This window comes from Arachis hypogaea, chromosome 16 (assembly GCF_003086295.3).
Source record: "Arachis hypogaea cultivar Tifrunner chromosome 16, arahy.Tifrunner.gnm2.J5K5, whole genome shotgun sequence".
In the NCBI taxonomy this organism is placed as follows: Eukaryota; Viridiplantae; Streptophyta; class Magnoliopsida; order Fabales; family Fabaceae; genus Arachis; species Arachis hypogaea.
In genome coordinates this window covers 12,121,308-12,138,473 of record NC_092051.1, presented here as the reverse complement: position 1 = coordinate 12,138,473, position 17,166 = coordinate 12,121,308, and the positions used below count along the sequence as shown (strand labels likewise).

The following is a 17,166-nucleotide window of genomic DNA, read 5'->3' as shown; positions in this document are numbered from 1 at the left end:
TATCTTAAATGGGGTATATCAAAAACATTTTGACAATTATTTTCTATTTAGCCCCCCAAAATTTTATGTCAAGTTCCGCCACTGCTTTAGACTAATGCATAATATTGTGTTATTTGTATTGATTTAAATATTTAGTATTATTAGACAATATTAGTATTGATTGTGGTTTTGCTTTAGTATTGATTGTGGTTATGCTTTAATTTTAAAGAAGGGTTGGTTCTTGTTATATTTTTCTAAGTGAATTTTACCATGTTAAATAATGGTTGGAGTCTTGGAAATTTGGATATTTTTACATGCTAGCTTACAAGAAAGTATCAACGTAATGTAATGTTAACGGCCCGATTTTTACCCGATTTTCACCTGGTATAATTGTGGCCCGAAAATGTATTGGTTTCATTGGGTTTAGGGTCGGGTTCGGGTCTAATAAATAGACCCGGTGTATATTTCGGGTCGGGTCTGGGTCACATCAAACCCGGCTTCACCCGACCCATGTGCACCCCTATGCTGGCGAGCCGACGAGGAAGTTCCTCGATCGGTTCAATGATGAATGTCTGGAAATTGATGGCTTGACGGACTCGGTAGCAAGCCTATTTCTAACAAACAACCTGTTGAATGAGGACTTTAGGAATCATCTCACTACTAAATCTGTCTGGACTATACAAGAAATTCAAAATGTGGCAAGGGAGTATATCAACGATGAAGAAGTTAGTCAAGTAGTGACCGCCATTAAGCGGCAGCCACCCAACCCACCGGCTACGAAAAAGCCAAACGAAATGCCGAAAGAGAAAACCTCAGGGAAGCCATTTAAGTCATTCTCCCAGGTGGGCAAATTTACTAACTATAACTCTCTCACGGCATTTATTGTGGAAGTTTACCAACAAATCGCAGATAAAAACATACTGTCGAAATCTCGGTAGCTGAAAGATAGGACAGGTGGAAACAAAAGTCTGTACTGTGACTATCACAAGGGTTTTGGCCACAAAATTCAGGTCTGATTTGATCTGAAGGATGCTTTGGAGCAGGCCATTTGGGAGGGCAAGCTGTCTGAGTTTTTGCAGTTCATACAAGAACCGAAGAGGAGAGAGCGAGAATGGCCCGAGGAGGGAGATTACTCTACTTAACAAACATACAACGAGATATAAATTATGCAGTAGGGAGATTAAGCCAATTTTTAGATTGTGCTACTGACAAGTACTTGGAGGCTGCTATAAGAGTGCTCTGATATTTAAAGGCAGATCCTGCATTGGACCTAATATTTGTATCAGACAGATTTAGAGCCATGTGATTTTTCGGATAGCAATTAGGGAGTATGTTCAGACACAAGAAGATCAACATCTAGGTATTATTTCTTCATGGGAACATCAATCATGTCATGAAAAAGTAAGAAGCAAAATACAGTCGCAGTTTTATCATGTGAGACAAGATATAGAGCTTTGGCTATGGCAACTCATGAGGCACAATGAATTACATACATTTTGGAGGATTTGCAGATCAAATTAGAGAAACCAATTGCTATTTACTGCGAAAGTTAATTAACATTGCATGTTGCAGCAAATTCTGTGTTTTACAAAAGAACGAAACGTATAGAAATAGATTGCTATATTGTTAGAGATAAATGACAAGAACAAGTGATAAAATTGTCACTAATTTCTACAATAAATCAAACAGCTAACATATTGACTAAAGTACTAACTCTTAATATGTTTTAGAAATATTATAACAAGTTTAGAATGCTAAGTGAAAATGATTCTGACTTGAGAGGAGATGTTACTTGAGTTGATATATCAGTTAACTATACATGTAGAATAATTTGTTTAATAGATATGTAGAAAATCTTATTAGTTGGTACAGTCAATACTAAGGAGAAATTAAGTAGGTTAGGCGTTATTGATCAGCATGATAGTGTGTGTGTTTTATGTAAAGAGGATGTTGAGAATTTTCACCACTTGTTTCTTCGTTGTCAGTTTACTTGGCAAGTGTGGTGTGTCTGGCTGTTTGACTATGGTAGATTGTGGGCTATCCCAGAGACTATTAAGCAACACTTTGAAAGTTGGACAACAGTGACTGTAAGAAAGGAAGAGCGAAATAGGTGGTTAATTAGATTCTTTGCTATCATTTGGCACATATGGATGAAAAGGAACAACGAAATCTTCAGGAATCAAGAGGTGGAATTTGCGGATGTCATTAATAGGTCGTTCATGAGTTACAAAGAGTGAAATAGAGTTGATCTTAATAGTTATTAATGACAATGTCGGAAATGACTATAGATTGATTTTGATTTCTGTTTACTCTGTTTGTACTGTCTTAATTTACCTTATTGTGTTGAACTCTTTACTTAAAAAAAAAAAAAAGTTTGGTGACTGTTCAGTTAGTTAAACAACTAAGCTGGACCTTGTAAGATGAAAACATCTTATATAATTAACTTTTATACATTTTGTAATGAAAAACTCAAGATAATAGAAACATGAATTACACGCTCTCTTTTGTTTGTTGAAAGTTGTGCGAAGTTCATCTTCTTCTCCTCCCTTAAACTCACCTTTTCAACAATCAGAAAGGGAATTTGTTATCCCGTTTAAATTCTAGAACTTTTAGTGTAAAACTATAATATTATATTATGAACTATAAATTATCTCTCAATTAAAACATTTTTTTTGCTAACAAGTCGACAACTACAGCTAATGGAATTCTTATCCATAATGCAAGAGGTCGCCGGCCAAGGTTAAGGATGTTTTCGTTATTTATCTCCAATATTTTTTTATTTTTTTATTTTTTGTCTGTGAAGTGTCTATTCGATGGGTTTATTGATGCACTGGCCAAGTATTTTAAAACAAATGTTTATTTAGCAGATGTATAGAATATACCTTCGTATTAGTAACATGATCTATTTGACTATAGTTGATACAGAAATTTGATTTAAGTAAAATAGTCCCATTCTCATCCATTTGTTAAAGACAATTTTTTTTTAATCTTTTTGAAAGTGACAATTTTCTAGGCACCAGCTTAAAGTAAGACTATATACCTCTATGTTAAAGTTTAAAAAGAGAATGAACTCTCAATTATTTTTTTTATTTGATAGTGTGATATTTTATTTAATATTTTTTAATTAAAATAAAAATATTAAATAATAAAAAATTATATTTTATTAAATAATTAAAAAATTAAAAATATATATTTTTATTTTAATATAAAATATATATTAAAATTGTGCAAGTTGACGAATTAGTTCATCTATTCGACAAATATCAAATGTTCAAATTGCGATTTATACATGTAGTAATTTATTAGTTAATAATAAAAAAATAAAATCATGATAAATTAATTTTTGATTTATCAAATTAAAAAATATCATGTGAAAAATTTGAATATTTGTAAATTTTAATCTTTATTAATTAAGATTAATTATTTAAAATTTTAAAATAAAAAATATCATAAATTATTAATTAAATAAAAAATAATAATATCACTATAGACAAAAATTAAACTATATTTTATTTTCCAAAAATCTTGAACGCAGAGATTTTGTTATTGAATTCCATAAGAAATTTATCCTCTCATTAAGTCATTATCACAAACAACATAAAAAACGTCAACATCGGGCTCCACCAAGTACTAGAAGCACGAATTATCGCGATAGAGTGAGAGACGTATGAAATATTATATTATATAAAATTAAATTTAAGTATATATATAAGAATGAGAACAAAAAATAATTAATTTTTTTTTCGAAAAGCAGGAGTGCAGGACGTCATTTTGCCCGCAAAAAAAATTAATATATCAAATTAAAATCATTTTTATTTTTAATTAAAGATTAAATTTAATATTTATTGAAAATAATTATGGCTAAAACTTAAATTTAATACTTCCACGTTATATTCTCTACAAATCATAAACCTTTTATATATTTATTATATTATATAAAAATAATTGATAAAAAAATAAGGACTCTAATATATTTAATTTCATTCTATAAAAATATTTTTATACAAAAAATTATAGTTAAAAAATATGAAATAATTAATATTAATCAGTTATTATATTTTTCTTTATTCTTTTTCTCTCTCTTACGAAGATGTTAATAAATGAAGGGGCGCCACGTACACCACCTTGTCTCTCTCTCTCTATGAATACGATTCTCCTCTTACGATATAAACCCAGCTGAAACCAACACGTCGCAGATTACCATTCTTTCTTGCTTTTCTGCTTCCACAATCCATTATTCCATATTCCAAATTCTAATTTGTTCTTTTGTCTAAATTCCCTTGAAAGTTCTACAGTTCAGAACGAACGAACACACCGTCAATCACTCATCATCGTCGTCGTCATCATCATCATCATCATCATCACCACCACATCATGCCGAATCAACCTAAGCTCGGTCGAGTTCCCAGCATCAGAGACAGAGTTCAAGACACTCTCTCTGCTCACCGCAACGAACTCGTTTCTCTCCTCTCCAGGTTCCTCCCATTTCTTTTCACTTTTCTTATTTGATTCATACTTTATGCACCGCCCTGTTTCCTCTTACTATTCGTAGCTCTGTCATTTATGGTTCTTGCTTTGACAGGTATGTGGCTCAGGGGAAAGGGATTTTGCAACCTCATAGTTTGATCGATGAGCTTGAAAATATCCTTGGTGAGGATCAATCTACAGTGGAGCTTAAAAATGGTCCCTTTGGCGAAATCATCAAGTCTGCACAGGTCACTTTATCCCTTTCATTAAATGATACTTCCTTTTATACCCTTGTTTTAATCTCTCCGTATGTTATGTTTTCATGTCTCACATTTACAAAATAGAAAAATGCTTTGGACCCTGTATTACTATTGTATCATGATGCTAGACCCAGCTAAACAAACTTATTTACCTTGATAAACTCTAGGTAACAATTAAATTAACTGCATTGAAAGTTGTTGTTAGGTATGAATTTCATTTGGATTTGCTAACAGCTTTTTATGCTGTCATCCTAGCATTGTCATACAATTTGGAAAGGGAATAATATCACTAAATAGTATTGCTGGTTTTAGTTTACTTCACATATGTAGATTCAAATAGTATATGAAAAATTGAAGCGTTATATCTGTGACAGGAAGCCATAGTTTTGCCTCCCTTTGTGGCCATAGCAGTTCGTCCAAGACCTGGTGTGTGGGAATATGTCCGTGTTAATATATTTGAACTCAGTGTGGAGCAATTGAGTGTTTCTGAATATCTCAGCTTCAAGGAAGAACTTGTAGATGGACAGTATGGAATCTACTGCTTAGCTTTTTTTTTTTTCTTTAAATGCACTGAAAGTTTCTGTAATTTAATTGCTGTTGTGATGATGACTATTATTTTTTTATATTTTGCTTTAGGATTAACGATAATTTTGTGCTGGAGCTTGATTTTGAACCATTTAATGCATCATTTCCACGCCCCACTCGTTCATCATCCATTGGCAATGGTGTCCAATTTCTCAATCGCCACCTTTCTTCAAGTATGTTTCGCAACAAAGATTCCTTGGAGCCCTTGCTTGAATTCCTACGTGTTCACAAGTATAAAGGCCATGTAAGTTTGCCATGCTATGCACTTTCTACTTAATAGTTGACCTTAAGTAGTTGATACTAAGATGACAATAGTTATGGTTTCAAAATGGTAGTCCCCCCCCCCCCCCTTCTCTCTCTCCCTTTTCTCTCTCTCTAGGTGAAAATGCATCCTCTTAGCAGAGTACTCGATGCACATTTCTATTTTGCAATTTTGTTTAGGTATGAGGAATATATGGATTTAGATTCTGATCTTTTTCTGCTTCATTATCATGGTAGGCACTGATGTTAAATGACCGTATACAAAGCATTTCCAAACTTCAATCTGCTCTGGCCAAGGCTGAGGAGTATCTTTCTAAGCTTGCACCTGAAACACTTTATTCCGAGTTTGAATATGTGTAAGCTATTCTTCAACAATCAATTTACAGTTTTCTCTTACCGCATGAACAATGTGAAAAAAATTTCATTTAACTCTTTCTTTGAGTGTAGGTTACAAGGAATGGGTTTTGAGAGGGGTTGGGGTGACACTGCTGAACGTGTATTAGAGAACATGCATTTGCTATTGGATATTCTCCAGGCTCCTGATCCTTCTATACTAGAGACTTTTCTTGGGAGAGTGCCTATGGTGTTTAATGTTGTTATATTATCTCCTCATGGCTACTTTGGCCAAGCCAATGTCCTGGGTTTGCCTGACACGGGAGGACAGGTATTCTTATTTATTATTAATATATCTTATTTGGCATAAGAAAAGTTAAGCTAGAGATTCTACATTGTTCAGTGTCCTCATTTCCACACTTTTGCCTCTTGCATTGTTTGAGTTATATATATGATCCTACATGAAAGGCTTGTATCTGCAGGTTGTTTATATACTAGATCAAGTCCGTGCCCTTGAGAATGAGATGCTCCTTCGGATCCAGAAGCAAGGACTTGATTTTACTCCTAGAATTTTGATTGTAAGTGTAACTTCTTGGGTCAGCTCTCTACATATTTGGCTGGGTTGTTTTGTAGTTGATTTTTTTTCCTCCTAAAAAGAATATTTTTTTTATATTCATACTAAATTAAAAATCCTCTGCAATTCTAAAGGTTACCAGGTTGATACCTGATGCAAAGGGTACAACATGCAACCAGCGGCTAGAAAGAGTCAGTGGTACTGAGTACACTCATATTTTGCGAGTTCCATTCAGATCTGATAAAGGAACCCTCAAGAAATGGATCTCGAGGTTTGATGTCTGGCCATATCTTGAGACTTATGCAGAGGTAAATGTGCAAAATCTATAGCTTGAATAATTCACCTGATTATGAACAATTATTAGGAACTAGAAATTATGAGTTAACAATTTCCTAGCTTCTGAGTTCTAGCACATACTATATGGTCTACCGTTTCCATTTAACATTTTATGGTTTTGTGTATTAACTATTAACAGGATGTTGCCAGTGAAATTGCTGCTGAGTTACAAGGTTATCCAGATTTCATCATTGGAAACTACAGTGATGGGAACCTTGTTGCATCTTTATTGGCTTATAAGATGGGAGTTACCCAGGTTCTTTCCTGTTCTCTGTCATCTTAATTTTTCCATACAAATGTGAAAGCTCAAGTCTCGTGCCGATAATGCAACTTAATATATTTAACGTTCATATGTGTAGTGCACAATTGCGCATGCGCTGGAGAAGACAAAATATCCAGATTCAGATATATATTGGAAGAAATTTGAGGATAAATATCATTTTTCATGTCAGTTCACTGCTGACTTAATAGCTATGAATAATGCAGATTTTATCATCACTAGTACATACCAAGAGATTGCGGGGACGTAAGTATACTGTTCATGAGATATAGTGTACTTACGATTTTTGAAACATAATTTCTTGTGATCTATATTTCTTGTGATCAAGTACCTAATCATAGTTCTAATTTAAATTTATTTCGAAGTCTTATTACTAATCACTTCTTATTTATTGTTTTGTAGTTTTGCTAATGCAACCTCATGTCTTTTACTTTACTTGCTTTTTATATTTCAGGAAGAATACTGTTGGCCAGTATGAGAGCCACACTGCTTTTACTCTTCCTGGACTCTATAGGGTTGTCCATGGCATTGATGTGTTTGATCCCAAGTTCAATATTGTCTCTCCTGGAGCAGACATGTCAATCTATTTCCCCTACTCCGACAAACAGAAAAGATTAACATCTCTGCATGGTTCCATTGAAAAGCTATTATTTGATCCTGAGCAGACTGATGAGCACATGTGAGTGTAGTCGAATAGCTTAAAATTTTAATTTGGCTCTACTCCTACAATAATCTATATCTCCAACGTAATTGAAATGAAGGACTAGTTGTCTTGTCATGCATTACGCAAAAAGTTCTGTTTTAAGTATATGATCTGTTAGCCAAGTCATTGCTTGTCCTGAATTCATGGATCCAATCTCTGCTGTTACTTGTTTCAACTGTAGATAATCAATGCCGTTGTCTTGTTCGAAATCCCATGTTGCAAATATTGTTATTTCTCAGAATTGATAGAATATGTGCATCTTTTTTTTTCCTACTACTTTTTTTTGAAAAAGCATGTTAGATTCATCAGATATGACTGCGACTACCTCAGTTAATAAGTTTATCTTCGTCACTGTGTGGTAGTGGCACGCTGAAAGACAAGTCAAAGCCTATAATCTTCTCCATGGCAAGGCTAGACAGAGTAAAAAACATCTCTGGCTTGGTAGAAAGCTTTGCTAAGAACAACAAATTGAGGGAATTGGTGAACCTTGTGGTGGTTGCTGGTTATATTGATGTGAAAAAGTCAAGGGACAGAGAAGAAATATCAGAAATTGAGAAGATGCATGGTCTCATAAAAGAGTACAATCTCGATGGTGATTTTCGGTGGATTGCTGCCCAAACAAATAGAGCACGTAATGGTGAGCTGTATCGTTACATAGCGGACACAAAAGGTGTTTTCGTTCAGGTAATGTATCTCCACCTCTACTGTTTCATTGATCCCCAGGGCTTCATTCCTCCCTCACTCACTCACTATTCCTCTCTTACTGCAGCCTGCTTTCTATGAAGCTTTTGGTCTTACAGTTGTGGAGGCCATGACTTGTGGCCTTCCCACATTTGCTACCTGCCATGGTGGTCCTGCTGAGATCATCGAACATGGTGTATCAGGATTCCATATTGATCCTTATCACCCTGACCAAGTTTCTGAGATTTTGCTTGGATTCTTCCAAAAATGCAATGAAGATCCAAGCCATTGGAATAAAATATCTGATGGTGGTCTTCAAAGAATTTATGAAAGGTAAGCAATTTTCATAATATTAGGTAGTTTTCCTTTTATTTTCCCTGGTGATATTTATGCTAAAGAAACAATAAACAGGTACACATGGAAGATATATTCTGAAAGGCTTATGACCTTGGCTGGAGTTTATAGTTTCTGGAAACACGTCTCCAAATTAGAAAGGCGTGAAACCCGAAGATATCTTGAGATGTTCTATATTCTGAAGTTCCGCGATTTGGTGAGTTATGTTGCATCTGTTTGCTGCTTAGTTTTAGAACCAGGTTCTAATGCTGCTATCATGAAGCCGGATTATGAACTTTTCAAGCATTAGTAATGGCTAAAAGCCTAAAAGAAACATAATCATTTCTTACAAGCATTAATTTCAACTGTGTGCGCTGCAACTTGTTTTGCAGGTAAATTCAGTTCCGCTGGCAAAGGATGATGATGCAAATTAGCCAGCTGGTTTGTCCTAACAGCTATTGTATTTTCACCAGGTGTTGACAGCAGACAATAAGAGTCTTATACCGAGTGTATATAAGTCTGCTTCTTGTGTTGTAAAATCTTGTTCTGCAAAAAATGTAGGAGCTCCATGGATAGTTGTCCATGTTAGCTCTGATTGTCTCGGTGATTCTGGGAACTCATTGTTGGATGTATCGTTTCCCCGTGGCTTAGCACTTAGCCAAGCTGTTGTGAAAGCTCGAATATAATTGAAAGCTCAAATTTGCGAGTTTTTAGGATTATTCCAAGTTTAAGACAACAATTGCACCATGATGGAATTTCGTTGCCCTCAGAAAGACTACAGTATTACACTGATGCAATTTCCTTAGAAAGATTTTATATTTATAATAACTAGGTACCTACGTTGTCAATTATGCCTCAAAGTTATAGAAGACTTGAGTATCTTTTTATTGGTCACGGTCATGGTCCCCAACCCCAATCCCATCCCTTGTTTGTTTCATTTATGAAGTAAGAAAGACTTTTAGGTGAGTTGTGTAGAAAGAGGCTGAAAACGGCAAAGGGGGCCCAAGGGACTTGTGGCGTTTTGAGGTGGGGGCGAGCACAGCCATTGGTTCTATGTAATGAAGTTGCTCAGTTAGTTGCATTGGGGGAATTTCTTTCCATCCTCAATCAGATTGGACGCTTTCTGTTGCAGTTTTTTGAGGCATGCTATCCCTCTTCCCTCAAAAGAGAGTTGCAGGCCTTACACTTTCTGACACCTGCAACAACACAACAGGGTCTAGCCGAACCAGCCTTTTTGACCCCGTTGTCCACATTCCCCAATATGTTCACATGTCTCCCAAGACCCCTTTTTTTCTTCATTTCGCCCTCTTTTCAACGGTCAAATACTCGTTATCCGCAACTAGCTAAAGAAATAAATTGATCGGGTGCTCTTGCACACTACCCACTGCAATTCTTGCTTTTACTCATCTTACTGCAAATTTGCAAAATATACTAGTATTAAACTACTAATACAGTATACTTTTCTTACCCTTTCTAGCCTTATTCATGGAATATTTCCTGGTTTCAAGGAATAAGCCCTATGCTAAATTCCTTCATAAAATAATAATAATGATATATAGACATCTACTTGGTTTTTTACAACTAATTACTTCATATATTCAAGATACCCTTTACTTTGTTTACAACTACCAAGTAGGATAGTTAAAACGAGATTTATATTCAAGTACTTTGTTGGTTTTTTAACTAATTAGAACAACACCGCTGTCTTACACCAGAATCTCAAATCATCGCAATGCACCGATACCAACAGAGTTTAATTAATATAGAAAATCACACAACCACAAGTTAACGGCGTTTCTCACACGAAACTACAATAACTAAACTCGTAAACGCCAACAAACTGTAAAATAGAACACCAAACCCTACGTGGTGCTTCAAGGTTATAGGGAGGCTGGTCCTTACCATAGCACTTTATCCCCTTACACCTTGTGCACTTTTTACATAACCCTGAAAGTTAACCAAAGATAGTGTGGTCAGAGTTGGCCAAATGAGTGTGCAAGATAAGCGAGTGCACCCACAAGAGGTGCGTTGATATAAGTGGCTGGCTCTGACTGCTCATAATCTGACCGTTGATCCGGGAACCTATCATGCAGATCCGGCCCTCCAATCACAGCACCAACAAGAACGTTGGGGTTGGGGGCTTGTGAGTTCATGACACCGAACCCTGCTGAGCATTGGATCTTGCCAGGGTGTACAGAAATGGACGGCAGAGATGATCCCCGGTGGTGTATCCTTCTTGGGTACCTTGGACCATACCCCACCATGTACGACATCTTCAAGGGATTATCTCCCAGCAAGTAATCCACCTGCTTTTTGGCTATTGCACGGAGCCTCTTGGGAGTAACGGTGGTGCCGCCACAGTTGACGACGGTGTGGGATTTGGTCAAGTACTTGGCATAGGTTAAGAGAAGGAAGGAGGTGGATGTAACATACTGCATGTTGCTATCACTCATCTTGAATAGAAGGCCACCTGGTGTGTATTGTGCGGAAGAGAAAGAGGTTCCTGGAATGAGGGAACAGATGAAATTGTCCGCGTGACCCTTGTAGTCATGTAGGGTTTGCACTTTCTGAACTAGAAATTCCTTAGAGAGAAGGATTCTTGCTCCAACATGCTTGTTATCCCACCCAAATGTATTGTCAGATTCTGCAGCACCAAGTGTTTGTCCATTAACCTTAATGTAGTTAAGATAGATGGAGTTCCTAGTAGCCTTGTGCAACCAAGCAGCACCCCAAAGAAGCTCATCCTCATAACCAGAGTAAGAGCAGTAGAACGGGCACACAAATGGCTTCAACCCATTGCTGTATGATCCTCTGTATTTATCAGCAAATTGGAAAACCTGAACCCAAAAACACAAGGCAAAGTTATTAGATATATACATATACGTACAAGTATACGTATACAACAAGCAAAAGAAGAATGCTTACAGAGATGGCCCTCCTAACCAAAATTTTGGAGTAGGTGGGGTCGGTTTTCTTGAAAACAAGAGAAGCAGCTGCAAGAGCCGCAGCGGTTTCCGCGGCCACCTCTGAACCGGGGGTACTCTTGTCTATCTTGTACACATTTCTTGGAGTATCCATGTCTTCTGGCCTCTCCCAACACGCGTGGTCCTTCTTAGCGTCTCCCACCTTCAACCACCACCAAACCAATTAACAGTGTTGTGAGGAAAAACATGAAAGAAAGAGAGAAAAGAAACCTGAACATAAATGGTGCCAGGATGTGCAGTGGCTTTGAGAAGGTAATCAGTTCCCCAGCGAATGGCCTCTCTGGCATTCTGCAACTCGCCCTTCATGACCCCACCGAACTCGAGAACACTCCATGAGAGCATGGTGGTCGTGAATGCCATCGGAAAACCGAACTTCACATTGTCCCCTGCATCGTAGTACCCTCCCACCAAATCAACCTGCATTGCCGCATTTTCAACTCAAATAAGCAAAATGCAAGAGACAGAGAAAAGGAGAGCATGAAAATGGAGATGATTACATGCATGGCAGAGCCATCAGAGAGAGCAGAGTCTCTCCTCCAAGTTATCCTCTGGTTAGAAGGGAGCTTGCCAGACCTCTGGCCTTCAAAGAAGATGATGGACTTGCTGAGAGCATCTCTGTAGTTGTGAGAGGCGAAGCGGTGAGGGTGAGGGCGGTGGCCATGGTTGGGGAAGGGGAAGGAGTGAGAGAGAAGAGTGGTTGAGAGAAGAGTTAGAAGGAAAAACAAAGAAGGAAGGAAGAGAGGCATGTTGAGTGAGAGAGAAAGAAGCAACCAACCGAGGAAGGTGAAGTGACACATGCAAGAATGAGTGAGGTTAATTTATAGAAGAAGCAAAAGCTGCAGCAATGGCTAAAATCATGCTTGGTTCCAAGTTTACAACAATACGAATAATTAGGACCACACCCTATATACTAATTAACAGGGGCTTGCCATTAATCTAACACTTCTTTTTCCTTCATCAAATAAATAAAAACTGCAAAAGTTCAAGGGAGTTATCTCGTTCTGCGTGCAACCAAGAACGCGAGGGTTACCTATATAAGAGAAAAAGTTTATCTAATACACGGAGAAATTAAAATATTTAGATTCTAAACCATTTGGTTAGCTCTAAATTTATGATCATATTCGAATGTTTAAATTATAAAATATTTTAGAGTTTAGCAAAAATCGATATATAGGTATTTGCTATATAAAGTTATAAACACAACAATGTTAGGCTAATTTTTTTAGTTATGGAAGTTTAAAATGTGTAATACTCAATTATGGAAAAATAGTGTGTTTTTTATGGATATGGAGATATATTTTTTTTAAATTAAAATTCATAAATCAGAGACTCAATTTTGCTTTTGGAAACAAAACTTAGAGTCAAATTTGGGATAATAGAGAGATGTGAGCTTTAGATTTGTGTGGGTTGAAAATTTTTTTTAAGAGATAAGCAAATTAGTAGATCAGTTTTGTGGCCAAAAAAAATTATAAACTACAAATTTAATTTTCAGATTTGTGATCATCCATACAAAAAAAATAAAAAATACACCAACTCTCCACATTATTTAAAAATACCACCACAATTTCAATAATAAAAATAAAAAGTGTGGTACATAATCAGTACTAAATATTATCATTTTGTGCCGGCAATAATTTATACTCATATTTAGAGAAGGTTGCACACAAAAAGTATATAATTTATACATATATTTATTAGAACTTGTACATATAAATTAATAAAATATATTTATTAAAGATAATTTAATATTTATGCTAGTTAAATAATAACCAAAATTATTAAAAATTATTAATTCTAAAAAATTTCTCATATAAAAAAACATTAAGTGAAATTTCAAAGGAATTTTAATTTATTTTTTAGATAAAAAAATATTGTCAAAATTTAAAATTTTTTATTTTTCATCCCAAAAGATGGATATTTGATTTTCACATAATGAAGGTTTGTATATAAAATTATTATTATAGCTTTTAATTAGTATTTTTTTTTTGTCAATGAACTCTTTCTTTTATTAATATTATAAATATTTTGAAAATTAATAATTATTCTCCTAACAAATACCCTAAGCAGATGAAAATAATAACTTTTAATTTTTTTCAAAAGTGTATTAGAAATATAAAAAATTTTAATTTTTCAATGAAAACTTTTTTTATTGCTTCTTCAACTAAGCAAACGAAAGAAAAAAGAAAAGAAAAACCAGAAATTATTTTTAATACGAAAATAAAGATGATATTTTGGTTGAATATTGATATTTAAAGTGTATTACAATACTGTGAATATGCAAAAAAAGTGTTTATCAAACATCTTGCGTATTGGTCAGAATATTGACACATGTTCAATACGCATCATGCGTGTTGCTAAGATGATGAGACATATCCAATAGGGGTGTTCGCGGTGCGGTTTGGTTCGGTTTTTGAAGGAAAAGTCATCCGATCCGATCGTTTAATTAAGCTGCGGTTCGGTTTGGTTCGGTTTTTTTTTCAAGGTCATCCGAACCAAACCAAACCAATTAAAATCGGTTTGGTTTGGTTCGGTTTGTTCGGTTTTTTCAATCAAATAAAAAAAATTCTACCATACTATTATGCAATGTCATAAGATTGAAATCAACAAGCCAAAATACACAATAGCCAAAATCATAAGATTGAAAATACATAATGTCGGAGATCTGATGCTTGTTGATTCATTCGGAATAGGAACTGGAGGCAATCCAGTGTCGCCCATATTCTCACTTGAACTGACGTCAAACTACATAAACAAGCAATAACCATTAACCAGCAATAAACAAAACAGAACAAAACTTGATAATCTGAACAAGCAATGAACAAAACCAGCAATAAACAAGCAATAATAAAAAAATTAATATTTAAAAAATAATTCATTCTCTGACTGTTGAGGTTGTTCAGAGTGTAGCAGCATATGATGTTGTAAATATGAATTCAATACAATTCAATGCTAAATGCCCTCTCATCATTTTTTTACAATCAACAAAATAATAGTGTGTGTGGTGTATTATTCAGTGTTAACTTACTAGTTCTTAACAGTGCTACTCCTTTCTTCTATAACCTTCCAATTAATCTCATTGAATTTAAACCATGGTGGTATTAAAATAATGTATAATAATATTAATAATTACACTTTCTATCATATTGGTGTGGATAGATGGAAACAAATAACCTAACCCCATCTTCCGTGTCTTATCTCCCAATATTTAGCAGCACAAAGAAATGTAGCTAGTATGGTCAAAATAGTAGAAAAAACTTGCCTTGATTATTAGAAATTATCATCGTGGCACCATGTAACCGCTAAAGTCATAGATACTACAATACAAATAACTATTTTTTATTTATTCACACTAATCAAAACTAGTTATGCAGATTGATTAATTATCATGTCCTAATATATAATATAGTTTTATAAAGTTGCTGCAAATAAGAAGCCATACAGCCAAGGCAGAAGATGGAATTTCTTTGTCAGTGTCCTAAAGATCCTAATAGCTTTTGTTCCTCCAATTATATTTAAAAGCAAGGGAATTGGTAACTGAAGTATGGGCCAATGTTAATTATATTATATGCTACTAAATAGAGGCATAAACTGGCCGTACACATATTCTTCTAGGCTATAAGAAATGGTGAATTCACAAAATAAACTAACTAATGGTTATAGTGATGCCACAAACCCAAATTCATCTGTGTTTATTCCCCTGGGAGAAAACATCTTAATTCCAATTGAACAATATGCTTCTTTCACATGTTAATATGCTGGTTTTGTTCATTTTTTTACAGTTTTAATATGCTGCTTGTTGCCTTAGTTTTGAGAATTCCTGTTGCTTCAATTTTCTTAATTAATTCTTATCATGTATTCATATCTGAACAAGCAATGAACAAAACCAGCAATAAACAAGCAATCACCAGCAATAAACAAGCAATGAACCAGCAATAAACAAAACAGAACAAAACTTGATAATCTGAACAAGCAATGAACAAAATTACCAAAATCAGCAATAACCCTAAACTGAACAATAAATCAGCAAGACCAAAATTACCAACAATAGACTGAATACATGGTAAACACTAAACAGCAATACCAACAATAACCCTAACCTGAATAAACTGAACAATAACCTCAAGCAGCAATACCAACAAGGCAACAATGCATTAGTAAAGTTTACCTGAATAGATGGCTCGGGCTCCATATGCACTTGAATCGGTGGCTGGGTGGGAGACTTTCTGGGTGGAGGAGGCGAGGTCGGAGACTCGGAGGTGGTGAGGTGACCCTACAGAACCCAGAAACGCTACTGGGTGGAGGCTTTCTGGGTGGAGGCGGCGAGGTCGGAGACTCGGAGGTGGTGAGGTCGTCTTCGTCTTCACGGTGGCCGGTGGGTGGGTGGCTCAGGCTGGCTTCCACTTCGAGTTTCAAGGAGTGAAGGAGGTGAGATTTGGAGGAAGAGGAAGGCCTCGAGTATCAAGGAGGTGGGTGGCTCAGGCTGGCTCCGTGGGGGGTCTGTGGTGGCTCCGATCTGGGATTTGGGCGGGGTTAGGTTTCCATGGGGGGAGAGACTCGCGCAGCACAGCAGCAAGGTAAGGTAAGGTGAGTAGTGAGTACTGACTAGGGAGGGAGTAGTAGGTAACGCGTTTGGGGGGTGGGGTAGTTTTAATTTTTAGGGTTTTGGGAAGAACCGGTTCGGTTCGGTTCGGTTAGGGTTTTGGTGGCAAGAACCGAAAACCGAACCGAACCGCAGAAAAACAGCAAAACATCACTTTTTTCGGTTTTTCAATTTTCGGTTATTTCGGTTTTTGATTTTTTCGGTTCGGTCCATCGGTTTAGTTCGGTCCGGATCGGTTTTGAACACCCCTAATATCCAACACGTATTCTGCGTGATGACCTTCCACCTATAAAATCTATTCGCCTCTAATTATACTAAATAATTTTATTTTTAACAAAAACACCAATATTTTTTTCATATAAAAAAACCCACCAAGAAAAACACCTTACATATTTAATGAAAACTTATATAATCAATAATATCAACGATCAATCCATGGTATATTCTTTTTGGTTGTAGAGTTTCTTTTGCTCAATGGATCTAGCTAGGTTGAGTGCTGTGGTCCAAAAAAGCACTGAAACTGAAGCCCGGCCCACTAACCATAATAACAGAGTACATAGTAACTACTGCATAGTCAGAGAACAAACAAAACAAAATGGTCAATGCTTCAACTAAGAAAAGCTGTCGGAAAAAGGTGGTGAACACAAGCATGGAAAACACACTGATCCCTCAAGTTCATCGGTTAATTCACTAAAACTGAACCTTCATAAATTAAAGGCCCATACGCAGACATTGCATGGTATATGGAACACCCATATACTATGAAGATATATGGAAATTTCTAGCCTCT

General features: G+C 35.8%; 2 protein-coding genes across 2 annotated transcripts; one reads left to right on the top strand and one right to left on the bottom strand.

Moving 5' to 3' along the window:
• The first annotated feature begins 4,063 nt into the window (after nt 1–4,063).
• LOC112756421 (sucrose synthase 2) lies at nt 4,064–9,511 on the top strand. The gene is made up of 15 exons (XM_025805011.3): nt 4,064–4,454; nt 4,562–4,694; nt 5,081–5,232; nt 5,343–5,535; nt 5,790–5,908; nt 6,000–6,216; nt 6,368–6,463; nt 6,594–6,767; nt 6,935–7,051; nt 7,155–7,321; nt 7,530–7,754; nt 8,141–8,462; nt 8,548–8,792; nt 8,871–9,009; nt 9,185–9,511. The coding sequence occupies exons 1-15, from the start codon at nt 4,354–4,356 to the stop codon at nt 9,224–9,226; spliced, it is 2,442 nt and encodes an 813-aa protein (XP_025660796.1). The 5' UTR covers nt 4,064–4,353; the 3' UTR covers nt 9,227–9,511.
• A 1,005-nt stretch (nt 9,512–10,516) lies between these two features.
• On the bottom strand, nt 10,517–16,403 carry LOC112756422 (endoglucanase 17). The gene is made up of 5 exons (XM_025805012.3): nt 15,942–16,403; nt 12,274–14,518; nt 11,987–12,193; nt 11,718–11,918; nt 10,517–11,629 (listed from the first exon to the last, which is right to left on the bottom strand). Exons 2-5 carry the CDS (start codon nt 12,571–12,573, stop codon nt 10,766–10,768), a joined length of 1,572 nt encoding a protein of 523 aa, XP_025660797.1. The 5' UTR covers nt 12,574–14,518; nt 15,942–16,403; the 3' UTR covers nt 10,517–10,765.
• Between the last annotated feature and the right edge of the window lie 763 nt (nt 16,404–17,166).